We start from the raw sequence: 15,317 nt of genomic DNA on the forward strand, positions 1-15,317 counted from the left end.
GACACATGATCCAAGAATAGCAACACATCTCCAGTTGCCACATTTGTGTGAAAATCTATCTTCGACACTTGGGTAGACGTGGAGGCAGAGGAGGACTGTAACCTCTCCCATACAGAGGGAAGTGAATCTCGGAAGACACTCCAGGATGTTTAGCAAAAACAGCAGAAGTTCAAGCCCATTTTCTCTCACGGACCTCGACATGTGGGATACCAAATCTCGCTTTACAGCGCAGGTATGGTCCAGATATCATTATTTTATGATCTTGGTTAATCATGAGGATTAATCATTTTAAAAATGTGTGTTTCTCTTTTTAGACCTCAGCATGGTGTGGTATGGCAACTGTCTCTGGATCAGGGTTTCTGTCTGAAGTCAGCACAAGGTAAGGGGGGGAAATGTATATAGTTTTTACATGACAGAAACATAGTAATATTCATTTTAAAGTCAGTGTGAAATTTCCTGGCTGATGTCTGTGTTTCTGCACATCTGGCAGCAGTGGTGGCCTCAGACAGACTGACCCAGGTCTAAGGAGGTGGCAGTCACTGTACCATCTGGCGCCTGACAGTGCTACACAATCCTTTCCTCGATCAAGGACTGAATTAAGGGCTGCCCAAGGGGAAAGTAGCTTTAGGAAAGGGGAAGTAGTGCAGTGGCTGCAGGATGCTCATGAGCGACTGGACTCTCAGCTGGACCGGCTGAAGATGAGAGACATGCAGCTGGGCTACAACATAAATACTGCACAGCTGTTTGACATGAAACATAAGGTAAGAGATTTTAGAGAATGTCTGAAACTAAATAATCTGCTATTTTTAATTTGTTGGTTTTCCATTTGTTCGTCTTCTTGGTTGTTTGATTTCTTTTCATGCAGCGGATAAGTATTTTTATGTCTTTTGGTTGCACACAGTATCCTCTCACTGTGTACTAATGTGTTCACAGCAGTTATCAGAAGCGATGAGCACTCTTAAGAAAGAGAAGGAGGCAGTTGAATTACCCCAATTTGAAAAGAGCCAGCCTCGTGAAGAGCTTCATGAAAAGTAAGTGTGGCAAAATTCATATATAGGCAAATTTGAATGATTTAAGATCAGACTGAAATTCCTCGTGTGAAATTCACCCATGAGGGTCCTAAAGCTAGAGAAGGACCTGCTGCAAATGAAGTCTAATTTGGACAAAGGAAGCAATGAGAAGCCAATCGAAAGAGCTCCTGGCTACCTCAGCAGGACATTACCAGTGAGTCCAGAAGACGTTAACAGGCAGGTGTGTGAGTATTTGTATTATTAAAAAAAATATTTGGAGTTCTAAATAATGTATTAGTCTGTATTTCTGCTTGTCAAATATTGGTTTTTTTTTACACATGGTTTTAATTCAGAAGAAACAGAAGGTTGACGCAGAGCTGTGCAAGCTGAGAGAGCCTCTGAGAGAAGCTGAGGAAAAGGCAAAGACACAAGAAGAAGAGCGAAACAAGGCACTCCAGCATCTCCAGACCTCTACAGAGGTGAGTTTAAAAATACATAGGGGAAATCAAAGTGCAAGTTACACCACAGTTTCATGTTGTGCTGCTGTTTTAATTTCTTTCAACTATATGACTTTAGTGTGTGTTCTGTTTCTGTATACCTAGAGGACAGTGTTAAATCAAATAGAGGAGATGAACAAGAGTTTCAGCCACACCGTGCAGAATCACTCTGAAGTGCAAGAACAGCTAAGAGAAGCTAACAACAAGATCAGCCAAGCATGCCTGGTCAGTTTCCTTTCTTGGATTCCTTATTCCAGTATACAGCCCAACCGAAAGGTGTAATTTAGTTTGTTTAAAGACAGGTAATGTTGGCTGATATATTGTTTTTAGATTTTTTTTAAAAAACAAACATCTTTTAAGCACAAATATTGGTATAAGCCTCAAAAATCCAGTGTTAGTTGGGTTATATTTCATCATCATATGTGATGAATTTTCACAATACAAATGACTACTCTTCACCATGAACATTGTCTTCCCAATACTGCACAGGAAAAAGCCATCTTGTCAACTCAAATGCTAAAGTTGGAGGACAATACAAAAGAACTGAAGGCCAAGCTAACAAGAGCTCTGTCTGACAAAGATCACCTAATCAAGGTATCATATATACTGTAATATACAATGTCTGAGGCATCAATGACATTTCCTTTTAGAATTATGATGAGTTTTTGTTTCCTTGTGCTCTTGTACAGGAGAAAGCAGATCTTCTTCAGAGGGCTCAGGGCCTGGAGATGCAGCTGGGAAAGACCCAGCATGCCTCAGAGGTTTGTGCGCTCCAAGACCATCTGTCAAATGCGAAGTGTCACAATAACAAAGAAAACCAGGACACTGTCCTGATGAAAGAAGACTCAACAGTTCTCAGAAAGGTTGGAAGGTTAAAGCACATACCCTTCTGTTAGGCTTTTTTGGTGAGGTTTTAATTAAAGTAATTCTGTCCTTCATCTGTCCAGGAAACTGAAAAGTTGCAGGTAGAGCTTGAAATGATCAAGCGGAGTCTGGAGATATCACAACATCAGCTACAGGAGCTCACAGATGAGAAAATCCTGAATAACAAGCAAATCATAGATCTGGAGACACAGCGCTTTCAGCTGGTCAGAGAGAAAGTGGAGCTGTTGAGTAAAATTAAGGAAGGTGGACACAAAGACCTAACAGAGATGAAGGAAAAGTGCTGCCAGCACAGGTGAGATGATGATCAGGACAAGTTCTTCAGTATCTGTCGATGATTTTATTGTTGTTGTTGTTATGGAATGTGGTACAATTATGCTTTCTTTACTCAAACCCTTAAATAATTTCTCCAGCGAATCTGTGGAGATTTTGCAATTAGAAAACCAGAAACTGCACGATCAGTATCTGTGTTTGGAGGCTGAGGTCCTTGAGAAGGAGAAGATGCTACACCTGCAGGAGGAAGAGTACCTTAAACAAGATACAGTCAGAGTCCAGAGCATCGAGGGAATGAAAGCCATGGCTTCTCACTGGACTGAGAAATGGCAAAAGGTGGCTTTGACCCTCCAGTCCACACAAAAGGAGTTAGAAGAATTCAAGAACAACTCCAAAAATGAAGTAAGACTATCCCTTTAAATTCACCACTAGACCTGTTTAAATATATAAGATAATTGGTCTGGTATGTTGTTTTTTTTTTACACGAAGGTTTTGTTTGATAAAAAAAAAAAAGTTTTTTTTTTTTTTAAGTATATCTATTACCTCTTCTTCACTGAAAAATCCTGAATCTATGAATATACAAATATATTTTATTTCAAAATTACTTGACAAAAGTCTTGACTCAACTTCTACTTTACTGAAAAGTTTATTCTCAATATAAAGTATGTGCACTGGAGGTTTCAAGTCTTCCCACCGCACTAGTGTAAATTGCTTGTTGGACCACGATGCTTGTACATGCACGTCCTCAACTCAGACTGAGCACAGACAAACTTTCCCTCTTCAGCAGATGAATATGGAAACAGCCTCATTCTGCACAGTGAAATTTAAACATGCAAGTGAAATTACAGTAAACAAAATACATTTTAGGGAAGGCATGCTTTAAAAGATCATTTTCAATCTGTGCATTTGGATGCTTATACATTTTAAAAATAAAAAATGTATTTCAGCAAAAGCAAATACAGCTGGCTACTGAGTTTGAGAAACTTCACACAATTCAGTCAATATGCAGTACAGGCAACCGTTGTCAATTAGTTTAACCAGTCACACACATTTTGTTTTGATTCTATGAATTTTCCTAATTTTGTCTCATTATTAGGAAACTGAGATGATATAGTTATTAAAGTGTAGTATATATAAATTGGTTATATAACTGAACACTTACATCATACAGGGGGAATCTGACTCACTACTGAGGGCTGAGCTTGATGCATGCAAACAGGAGCTGGAGGTGGAAAGGAGCAGGATCCAGGCGCTGCTTCACAAATATGAGGACAAAGGTAAAGGTGGCGATACTTTGAGGCTACTGAAAATATTCTCAGCACGGTCACTGTTAAAGAACAGTTATGCAGCTTTACAGTGTTATTTTATTCTATAAACACAAGGGGGCGTTAAAATGCATCGACTTTGTGTTTGCAGGTGGTGAAGCTGTGCAGACTCAGGACAAACAGACAGTGACAGAGTGGGTGGATTTTGATGAGATTTCCGTTTTCAAAATGTCAGCAAATGCTCTAAATGACATTCTGTGATCTTCATTGTGCTATCTGTTTATCAGCTTATCAGAATCCTCTTTGCTTTGGGAGCCACCATCAGACTCCCAGAGCCGCCAAAACAATCACCAGGTAACATGATGCCTTGATGACTGAAGTGAATTATCTACACCAGGGGAAAGTGTGCAGAGATTATGTTGTGAAGATTATGTCATGAAATTATGTTTTTATGTAAATGTCTATGTCAAGTAAACATTTTGTTTATAAAATAATAACAGTTATCTTTTATGCTTGATAGATGTGTATGCAAAGCAGAGAGACTCAAAGGCTGATGCAAAAACTCACAGAAAGAGAGGAGGAACTGAGTGAAAAGTATCTGTCTTTCTTAATAAATTTATGAATAACTAATTAAAGGCTGTGAACTGAGCGTATAACAGGTTTTCATCCTTACTATGTCAGAGAACATGCCTTGAAGACTCTAGAAAGGCTCAGAGAGATGGAAAAAGCTGAGGCTCAAATCAAGATTTCTGCTCTGGAGCTCAAGGTACAGGCACTAAAATGTACTCCCACTATGAGTCAACACAGAATTAACCACATGACACAGAAAGTATGTTCTTCTCTCTTTAATGTCTCTGTTTTTCATTAAAGCTCATGAAAAGATTCTCTGAAGATGACCGAAGACTGCAAGCCGATGTTTTGACATCTGACTCACTGAGAGTCCAGTTAGATGGTATGACCTTGCCTTTGAAAAGGTTACTGGGGATGCTGCCTTGATTTTCCTAACTGAGACTATTATCTCTGCATATCTTCAGAGAGCAGGCGCAGGGCGAACCAGCTGCAGCAGGAGAAAATGCTGGCAGTCCAGAGGCTTCAAACACTGAGGCAGCTTCACCTGGTAAAGTTTATAAAAGTTATGCCTGCAAAGCCTACTCCATTTGCCTGGCGAATGTAACAAATGACACACCTTGTCCACAGGTTAAAGATGAAGAAGCATCTGTTGAAGGCAGGAGGGATAAAACTGTCTGTCCAGTAAATCTAGAGACGGACCAGCAGAGGAGAATGGTCAATGAGCAGGTACTGTATGATGCCAACAGGATTCAGTTTATGTTTTTTATCCATGCCAACAGCATGGCTCTGATGTCAGTCTGTTAGTCCACTTCTTTAGTTCTCATTGAAATATTTCAATACATGGCCCACAGCATCTTGCCACATATCAGGTCAAATTTTTTACATTTTATTTTATGGCCAACTACAACATCTCCATCAGTCTCTTTGTGTTTTGTGCTATGAAGGAAATGCTAACACATTAAACTGAGAGGCTGACAAAGTAATCATTACGTGCTAACAGCGACAACAATTAGTTATACTATATCTTATTATATCTGTAGTTAAAGAGTTTGTTTAAGGAGCGAGAAGAACAGGAGGCTGCAAACGTTGATAACACAGCAGCTCAAACAGAGTCCACCTCACCTCAGTACTGGACTCCCACCTCTAAAGTTGTTCGGGTAAGGAGCCTCAGCAATTTAAAACTGAAATAAAAAGAGAATCATGACAAACAGACAATGACAGCTATATTATGGTTTACACTAACATCCATTAAAACATGCAGAAACTATTAAATTTAGATTTTCTTTCAGGCTGCGGTGGACAGGAGAAACTGGCAGCAGTGCTCAGGTTTGATGCCAGTGTTTGAGGAGGATGAGGAGAACAGCGAGTTTCCAGGAGAGGAGGAGGGAGAGCCATCAGAAGAGACTTATGCTGAGGAAAACCTCCCCGACCAGGAACACCAGGTTATAAATGCTTACATTTGTAGAAAGCATGACCAGATTGAAAATCCCTAAAAGATTTCCCCAAACAGGTCGACATGTCCTGTTCTCTCTCACTTGTTCTGTCTACAACACTAACTAATGACACAAACATCAACATAAACTCTTGAGTCAACACACAACTTAAACATCCATCTACAGTTGTTTGTCTGCATGCTTGGATATTCAATACATTATGTATTAACATCTGTTAACAGCAATTGATATAATTTTAATATTATTAGTGACATACTCATGGAACACAGATTATATTGTGAACTGGAGAGAACTTCCCCCACTTTTTTCACATATACACAAACATATGTGTGGGCAGCACTAATCCCTGCTTCTGATTTAATATGTAGCTGAGGAGTGAAGCGCTCAGCTGGCACACATCTGACTCAACCATAAGAGGATACAATGATTTAGTACCACAGCATGTCATTGTCTTGTACCACTACTATGGTATGATGACAGAAAACCAGCAGCCAGTAGTCAGTAACATCCAGACATAGTATGAAAGAGTAAATTTAAAGTCATGTGAAGTGCCAATTAAAGGCCCCATATTTTACACTTTTCTGAGGTTTTAATTGCATCAGGCTGACTCTCTTCTGACAGACACATACCCAGACCAACCACAGGTTTTTCTTCAGTCTTGTAGCTTGTTAGCCCTGCAACAAAATGACTGCTTGGTCTTTGTGACATCACACACTTACAAGAGTCCAAACAGCATAGTTGTTGAATACGGGGCTCTGAGCATTATTCATGGAAGAAATCCTTATAAGTATGCTTTCACATGTTATGCCAACAAGAATGATTGACAGTAGATAATGCATCAAAATATGGATGTTTTTGCAAAGAAGCTACAAATTCTACTTTAACCCCACATAGAAGATCTCGACATTATCCACAGTTTCAAGGTAGACACCTAAGATTAGCGTCACCACTTATGTATCTGATCAAAAGTGAGATATAGTGACAATGTCCTCTTCTGTTCCTGAGTTATTGTGTCTTTGAACTTCATCATTCTGTTCTACACTATTTTATACTATTAGACATTCATATGATATTTTGTCATTGGTGTATGACTTCTTGAGTAACAGTGATCTTGATCTTTGACCACCAAAACCTGACCAATTCATCCTTAAGTCCAAGTGAAAGTTTGTGCCACATTTGAGGAAAGGGTCGATGTCAGGTGACTGTGACATTGATCTTTGACCTCAAAGTGTATTCTGTTCATCCTTGGGACCAAGGCATGCAGCAAGTGTGAAGTCAGGGATCTGAAACTGTTCTCTCTTCTGCCAGATGTCAGCTTTGACTGCACAAATCAGCAATCTGAAGGCAAAAAATGAGAGTCGGCTGCAAGGTGAAGTTGTGCTCGAATCAGTGTTGTAGTGTAGAAATGTGTGCTGGAAGACGTGTTGTTTGAAGTTTAGACCCATTGAGAAGACTTCTGGATTGATGTGTTTATGTCAAACAGTGACTTTTCCACAAATGGTTGCCTAAACAGACAAATATGAATATGAAAATAACAGGCCACTTTATTAACACCAATAACTGCCATTGGTGGATAAGTCCCTGGTTTAATATAATTTGCCATATTCATCTACATTTGCTTCTTATCTTCTGCATGTGTCAAAAATGTGACAGATTTGACTTTTGTGAACGTGAAGTTTGTGCTAATTCTGTTTCCTTTTTATTCTTCTGATTAAGCTTTAAGGTTGAAGCAGCCAATCCAGGACCCTCACACTGCAGGAAAAGTATCACACAAGCCTTCTCCCTGTTTGGATGAGGGTGACCTGCAGTGGAGGCAGACACCTCCCCTTTATCCTGATGGAGTATTTCTGGCTGAGCTTGTTGATATCTGTAGCCCTGATGAAGATGGAGAGGAGGTTAAATTATGTGTTTTGTGAAGTCTTGTGAATTGGGCAAAATTGGCTACATACAAATCAATAAGTAAACTGGTTATTACAGAGAGCTGCAGCACCCAGCTATGTGCCTGTTACTATTACTATTCAAATGAATGTAATGACTACTTTACTGGTGTATGCATGTAACATAAAGTACAAAGATTGTGTTTTTAATCTGACATTGAAAAAACATTGAGGGAGAAAAAGTAAAACACAACAGCAACCGTTTCACCATTTACTGTAACAGCAGTATGCCACCAAGATACCTCAGGCAAAATTGTGTTTTATTTATACAATTCATTTAGCTACACAATGCAGTTCCCTGCATCATTTATATATATATACAGAAAGTCCTACAGCCAGAAAGATACTTTAAATGTATCTTTAAAGAACATAGGCCTACATGAAAAGTGCATTTGTTTGTATTGTATCTTACTAACTCCTCAAATGAATGGCAAAGTATATTGTAGCTGTAGGGACTGAATACTTGAATAACTCTCTTGTTTAGTTCAGGTACTTTCAAGTTTTTCCTCTTATAGACATCAAATAGTTACAAGAGATTACTAGTAAATTCTCCAAAATTTTACAAAATCTATTTAGAAAGTCTGTTCTAGGTATTAGAAGCCCTGTAGCTCTGAACTTACATCTTGTTGTTCTGAAAGTAATTTTTTGCACTTTGCATGTAGATGAATTTTGTGGCTTATAGATTGACAAAAGGCCATGTTTAAATATTTGATTGCTCAAATATCCACTCATCATAGCTGCATTGTCAGTAAACACAATCATTACACATTTCAAACATCAGCTGAGTGTGGACTTCATGTCAAACCTATTCTTTTTTGATGCCCCCGAGTTCCACAGTACATCTGGTCCACTGGTCATGAAACAGTTTTCTTGTGTCAGAGCTCTATAGTGGTTCTGGTTGAACAGTGTGCCAGCGTGCCTGCTCCACTTGCAGGCTGCACATGTCCCTCCAGTGAGCAAGTCCTGCATCTGAAGCCTCTGCTCCGATGAGGACACGACCAACAACTTTACCTTCAGACAGGACCTGATTCTGTCACATCAAAAAAGAGGAGTTGAATTATTTTATATTTTCTTTAAGTACAAATAAATGTAGTTACTAATGTCTGTTTTCATGATGAGTAATAATGAAATAAAATTGTGCCAAAGCAAATCTTCACCTGCATGATAATGAACTCAAGGGTGAGGTGCAGCTGGCCGACGTCTCCTGGAGGCAGGTCAAACAGGAAAGATGTATTCCACACAGTGCAGGACCCTCCTTTAGTTTCTCTGCTGCTGATCAAAACTCCCTCATGCAGCAGATTAATCACCACCTGGTAATCTGTACACAGATACACAAACGTGATGGAGTGTGGAAAAAGTCTTTTGTAGAATTACACATGAAGTCAAAGATTATGCAAACTGGAAAGAAAATCTTAAAGCTTATAAATAAACAAAGTTAGAAACAGTAAATGGCAGGACAACACTAAGTGACCATATAACAGTTTAAAACTGTACTTGTGTTTACATACTACAGAGACAAAAAATACACTTTGGTTGGGTTTTTTGTGTCAAATCCATCTTTTCTGTCTGTTTAAGTACTGCCAACCTCACAGTTGTGGATACAAATTTATTTATCTTGTAATGAATTAGATATAAAAAAAACAAACAAACAAAGGTTGTAATTGTTAATACATTTTATTACACATTATTCATTAAAAAAACAAAACTGCTTACAGATTCAAAAATTTAATTAAATCAAAGAAATTTAACAGTCATTGCACAACATTTTCTCCTGCATATACAAAATAAGATATAGTATGCTAGAGCTCAGTCTTTATCTGTCACATTTCAGTCCTGCCAACATATGACTTCTCAATATTCCTGAACAAATGCTTTTAGAATCAGACATGTAAGTAAAAGAGATTATCCTAGCCACGCTTATGTGACATACCGTACATGAAACAGACATCATAAAATCGAATGGCTCTGTATGCAGGATGTGCTTGTCTCCAGTAAAAAAAATAATGCCTAGACATGCTAATGCAAACAAAGATTAGATCTGTCAGATCTGAGTTGCAGTGAGATTGGAACATTTTCCTGAGGATTGTGAATAGTGAAGGATTAAACCACAATGTCATTAAAAAAAAGGGATGATCTCCTGCTGCACTCGGGTTCAGTAAGACATCATTTAATCCCCTAAACATTAAAAGCAAACATAGGGAATTATCTTACCTCTGCCACTGAAAGGTTAAAAGTTACTTCTACCCACACGTACTTACATAATTTACAATGTCCTTAAATGATTCTGAAATCAGATACACACTTTGTCAAACTCAATTGACACCAAACTCTGGTTTTACCTGCTGCCGCTGACGTGGGAGCGAGGCTGTCTAGGTTATCAGCTCTGAGGACCGTGGCTTTGACGCGGTGGGCCAGAGTCTGATACTGGAGCAAAAGGAAGATCTGTGCAGGGCAGCTAAGCCCCTTACACATCAGTGCATCCTGGGAGATCAGACTCTGCGGTCAGAGGGCAAAAGTTCAAAGACTAGAGAGTAACATTTTCAATCAGCAAGAAATGCAACATGAAGATTTTGCTTCACACTACACAGCAAAACAAAAATAAAACATTGTACAAAAAAAAAAAACTATGAACATTTCTCTGGTTTGCTTATTTCAGCAGATAATTTCAATTGATTGGGCCCAAACTAACAGGGTTTTACTGTGTGTCATTGTGTTATATGTAGAGCTCAGATGTTCAGTATTGACTGTCAATTACAGTTTCAAAGGTCAAATTGCTAAAAAAGGGCCCAGCAATAGATTTTTGCCCCAATCAATCTGGTCATACCTCTTTGTATTTTAAACACCAACACCTAGTCATAAATAGACTCCAATACCTTTTTTATTTTCCATCTGCTTGGGTGAAGCTCTTTTGTGAAGTGAAACAGATTCTCCGTTATCCAGTCTCTTCCTGCACACTCGGCCTCCAGCTCTCCCAGAGCGGTGCCTCTCAGGCTCTGTGGTTCCCGTGCATACACAGATATTCTCAGTAGACACTTTTGGAGCTCCTTCACAGAGCTCACCTTCAAAAGCAGCACCAGGCTATGGGCCTCAGGGCTGAAACTGTTCTGGAAGGAGGCTTGCATGGGACAGGGGTACAGAGGTGGCAGGCTGCCCAGCACAGACACATCCTCCAGTCTGTGAGGCCCCCCAGTGAGGTTGAGAACAGTGACTGCCAGGGTTTGCTGCTCTGGAGAGAAGGCCATAGTGAAATGTAGGCAGGGTTTTGGTGATATTGGCTTTTTGCTGCTTGCACTGGAGCCATAGCTCAGTGTTGCCAGTGGGATTGGATTTTCATTAATAGAAGGAGAAACAGCACTGCGGATGGGGAGTCTGCTGTGCTCATTATACGGTATTCGATCCCCAGTCATTGTGCCGCGTCTCTGTAGAGCCTTGCATGTTTTGGTCAGGAGTCCCAGTTTGGGAAACGAAGGCAGGGAAGAATGACTGGGGTCTATGGGTTTATAAAGGGGTGATGTCAACAGCGGTGTGCTGAGCCGACGCAGGGAATAATACGACTTTGGCTGATGCTTCACCTCAGAGTCTGTTTGATCTCGTTTAAAAAATGGCAGAGAGCTAAATTCACCCTCTGAAGGGGCAGGGCTGGTGAATGTGGAGGGGTACTCCAGTATATCTCCGTCTAGCTCCTCGTATTGCTGCCTGGATGCTGTTGTTGATGCTGAGGGAGGCGGGGCCTGAGCAAAGGTCACAGGTTCAGCAGGAGCTGGAGCTGGCGCTGGCGCTGACATCACAGGAGCTTTGTCGGTCACTGGACAAATGTCACTTTTCATCCAGCACAGAATACATCCCAAGACCAAACACAGACAGAAGACGATCAGTCCAACCAAAAGAAGAATTTGCAGATGAACTGTAGACACAAGAAAGAAAAATATGAGCAATCAGAAGTCAGATATCAGACAATTGTTGAAATACAGCTTCAGGCAACTCCTGTATTACATAACATGATTCACATACTATTTCGACCGAAATGCCAAAAGCATAGGCCCTATGTTTTCATATTGTTATTAAATGACTGGTTCACACTTCAAGTCTGTCTTAAAACAATACTGACATAATGTATAATTAGAAAAAAAATTGGCAGCTGAAATCATTCCAACTGTCTGTAACAGCCAAGAAGAGATTCAAAAATAGGTTACAAACACCACATATGATCTGTTTAAAAGGGCTTCAGAAGTCAGAGTTAGACATAACAAGGGGAACAGTAACTCTTAATATACGTTTGGGCATGTGTGAATTGTTTTAGACTTGAAAAAAAAATCCTATCCTTGAAGACCATACCTTCTAATTGTTTGGTGAAGAGGACCTGCACCAGCAGCCAGAAGAAGAGAATAACCATGATGCCCTCAATCATGCCCTTGCAGCAGAAGAGCAGCACAGACTGCCAGAGAGGCTGGCCTGGGTACTCCTCATCGTGGTAAGGCATGGTGCCAACAGTGTGCTGAAGATTCGTCAAAGCCTATTTTAAAACATCCACAAGTAGAAGCCCAGAGGCCCCTCTAAAGAAGATAATTTGCTTGACTTATGAAAAAGCATTTTGGCGTTCAGTCTTGAAGATATCTACCTGCATATGTCTGCTTTGGAGGATCAAACAAAGCCATTGTTTTGGAGCACAAAACCCAAAAAGGCACAAAAATCTTTGCATTGAACACCATTAAAACATCTTGGTTATTCAGAATTACAAGATTTTGGTGTGAGCCATAAAAGATGTAAAAAGTAAAATAAAAAAAATGCTGATTACATCATGTTGCCAGATTACATAAAAAGTTTTTCTCATATAGGTTCTCGGTGGCTGAAGATATTTGTCCCTGTTCAAAGCTGGAAATGTCGTCCTGATATCCAAACTCTACATAGTGTATTCCAGTCTTTGTCCCGGGACCATGATCCCCTCATCTGCAGAGTGACTTTATCAGTATTATTCCTCCCTGGAGGGAGGGGACTGTGGGCGGAGATATCCAGTTCGTAATACCTCTGTAGCATCTTTCTTCTTCTCTGGTCCAGATGCCAAGTCCAGCATTGTCACCATTGGATAACTATCCTAACAGTTAATCCTGCAGCCCATCCCCCACCCTCATCCCGTGACCCATGAGCTCTTATCTCCATTAGTATTGCCACGGTCATATCTGCTGTAAAGTTAAGGAGTTAATGCTCCATAGAGACTCTCTCTGTGCGTTCGTCTCCGTATGCACGATGTGCAGATTTTGACTTGATGATCTTAACCCGATGTGCTACATTTTGTATACAATAAAATTTGGTTTGTCAATACAGCAATTAGAAACAAAAGGATAAAATTGAGGGATTGTTTGAAAACTGATTTCTTAATTTTTCCTCGGTGCATGTTCCAGGCCAAATATATCAAAAACAGAAATGTCAAAATGATGATTAACTTTAGAAATATAAAAATGTGCATGTTATTGTGTGTATTATATCTCTGAACTTAATATGGTGCATGTGCGTTTGTGTTTTGTACATGGAAGGCAATGCTACCCCCATCTGGCCACTCATGTATGTAATTCTTTTCTTTTTGGTTCATATTTTCCAACATTTAGATAAATTATCAAAAGTAAAGGTACTCATGGATCAGGAAAATGTGCCTTGTGCATTTCACACTATTGATTATTATATCACGGAACAATCATGACATGATCCCATGTTTCCTTTGTAAAAGCTGAACTAGTAAAGAAGTCATGTAATGTACTAAAATGTGCAAAATTTCTTTCTGAACTGTAGAGGAGTAGAATTACAAAGTAGAATTCAATGGAAATACTAGCTGCTTTGCACCACTGACAATCTCATTTGTAACTGTCAAAAGACAGCTTGAGACAACTGACACTAAATTAGGGGGTGACATATTGTCACCACCTATGTTAACATGGCCATTTGGAAGGCTGAAACTGACAATACAAAATGCAAATAATTGTGAAATATTAGAATAGCTTTAATACCAACAGTTTGAGAAATATTATGATCATTTTACTTATTAAAAAACAGCTGTCAAAAATCAATCTGCACAGGAATGGGTTAGTTTGAAGATTTTCAGTCGGGATTTACAGCTCATCGTAGGACAGAAACAGCACTAGTGAAAGTTACAATTATCTTCTCATTGCCTTATACATAGGACTCATCTAAAGAGACTTGTCCTGCTAGATTCTAGTGCTGTATTTTAATCTATTGATCACCATATTTTAATAGAGAGACTGCAACATGTAATTAGTTTTACAAGTAAATCAACTGCACTGGGCTGCTTGAAAACACACTTATCAGACAGATTTCAATTTGTTCTTGTCAGTGATGACTTTTCCATGCAAACAAAAAAGCATCATGGAGTTCCACAGGGTTCTGCGCTCGGTCCATTTCTTTTCACGTTATACATGCTTCCCTTAGTCAATATTTTTAGGAAGTACTGCATAAAGTTCCACTGCAATGCAGACGACACCCAGATATATCCATCAATGAAACCAGATGAAACAAATCAGTTAATTGTACATCAAGCATGTGTAAATAACATTTAGGCCAGGTCGACCTGTAATTTTCTACTTCTAAACAAGTACGTTAATAAAGGAGGTCATATTCCTCCCATATCAGCTTCTCTTCATTGGCTCCCTGTGAAATCAAGAATAGAATTTATAATCCTCCTCCTTACATACAAAATTTAGTGACCTAGCCCCATCCTATTGTAAAGATCTCAATGTACCATATCATCCCAATAGAGCGCTTCACTCTCACACTACAGGCCTGTTTAAAGTTTCCAAAGGTAGAAAGTTTGGCTTTCTTGAAGAAATTGTATTTTCTTGATTCCTGTTGTTCTGGGTTGTGTACCCTCATGGTTGAAATGCACTTATTATAAGTCGCTTTGGATAACAGCATCAGCTAAATGAAATGTAATGTAATGTAATGTAATGTAGAAAGGGAGGCAGCCTGTTAAGCTTTCAGGCCCCTCTCCTGTGAAACAGCTCCCAGTTTGGGATGCAGACAACCTCTCTACTTTTAAGATTAGTCTTAAAACTGTCCTCTTGAAGAAATTTTATAGTGAGGGCTGGCACAGAGGACGCTGAACATCCATTACTTATACAGGCTTTGGTTGCTGGGGGATCTCTCAATGCACGGAGCACCTCTACTTCACCTCTCTTTGGCTCTCCATGCATCAGTAGTACGTATTTGTATGCCACTATTGAAAATCGTTTTACACATTGATGTTTAATGTGGTTCTTTAGTATCTTAATTGCTGGGGTTCTTTGTAATTGTAATGTGTATTGGGACAGTGCTACATGATGATTCTGCAGTTGATAGTTGAAATAAAATTTGAGGAGTTCACCAACATAACACTGAAAGAAAAAAAAAAAACAGTCTTCCAACAGTACACAAGATTGTTTTA

The 15,317-nt window shown here is 39.4% G+C and overlaps 2 protein-coding genes across 2 annotated transcripts; one reads left to right on the plus strand and one right to left on the minus strand.

Annotated features, from left to right (window-relative positions):
- The first annotated feature begins 137 nt into the window (after positions 1-137).
- On the plus strand, positions 138-9,028 carry LOC138206140 (early endosome antigen 1). The gene is made up of 23 exons (XM_069162655.1): positions 138-232; positions 315-379; positions 491-761; positions 934-1,031; positions 1,116-1,251; positions 1,364-1,489; positions 1,613-1,732; positions 1,997-2,101; positions 2,197-2,370; positions 2,455-2,684; positions 2,803-3,064; positions 3,834-3,939; positions 4,079-4,121; positions 4,215-4,281; positions 4,448-4,521; positions 4,609-4,693; positions 4,798-4,879; positions 4,962-5,044; positions 5,125-5,223; positions 5,538-5,654; positions 5,787-5,939; positions 7,260-7,320; positions 7,668-9,028. The coding sequence occupies exons 1-23, from the start codon at positions 146-148 to the stop codon at positions 7,865-7,867; spliced, it is 2,844 nt and encodes a 947-aa protein (XP_069018756.1). The 5' UTR covers positions 138-145; the 3' UTR covers positions 7,868-9,028.
- LOC138205948 (synaptotagmin-11-like) lies at positions 8,772-12,368 on the minus strand. Its single transcript, XM_069162334.1, has 5 exons — positions 12,224-12,368; positions 10,762-11,792; positions 10,228-10,384; positions 9,046-9,206; positions 8,772-8,918 (listed from the first exon to the last, which is right to left on the minus strand). Exons 1-5 carry the CDS (start codon positions 12,366-12,368, stop codon positions 8,772-8,774), a joined length of 1,641 nt encoding a protein of 546 aa, XP_069018435.1.
- Between the last annotated feature and the right edge of the window lie 2,949 nt (positions 12,369-15,317).

Source organism: Embiotoca jacksoni, unplaced genomic scaffold (genome assembly GCF_022577435.1).
Source record: "Embiotoca jacksoni isolate LCO1_2020_lvr unplaced genomic scaffold, fEmbJac1.0.p SCAF_3, whole genome shotgun sequence".
NCBI classification, from domain to species: domain Eukaryota; kingdom Metazoa; phylum Chordata; class Actinopteri; family Embiotocidae; genus Embiotoca; species Embiotoca jacksoni.

What these genes read in the sequence shown, in the direction of transcription:
- LOC138206140 (XM_069162655.1), top strand. Translation starts at nt 146, where the DNA reads ATGTTTAGCAAAAACAGCAGAAGTTCAAGCCCATTTTCTCTCACGGAC. An exon ending in AATCTCGCTTTACAGCGCAG is followed by an intron (nt 233 to 314) that starts GTATGGTCCAGA and finishes TTCTCTTTTTAG; the next exon opens with ACCTCAGCATGGTGTGGTAT. An exon ending in GGAGAATGGTCAATGAGCAG is followed by an intron (nt 5,224 to 5,537) that starts GTACTGTATGAT and finishes TTATATCTGTAG; the next exon opens with TTAAAGAGTTTGTTTAAGGA.
- LOC138205948 (XM_069162334.1), bottom strand. Translation starts at nt 12,368, where the DNA reads ATGCCTTACCACGATGAGGAGTACCCAGGCCAGCCTCTCTGGCAGTCT. An exon ending in GCAGATGGAAAATAAAAAAG is followed by an intron (nt 10,385 to 10,761) that starts GTATTGGAGTCT and finishes CTCTGACCGCAG; the next exon opens with AGTCTGATCTCCCAGGATGC. An exon ending in TTGAGTTCATTATCATGCAG is followed by an intron (nt 8,919 to 9,045) that starts GTGAAGATTTGC and finishes TTGATGTGACAG; the next exon opens with AATCAGGTCCTGTCTGAAGG.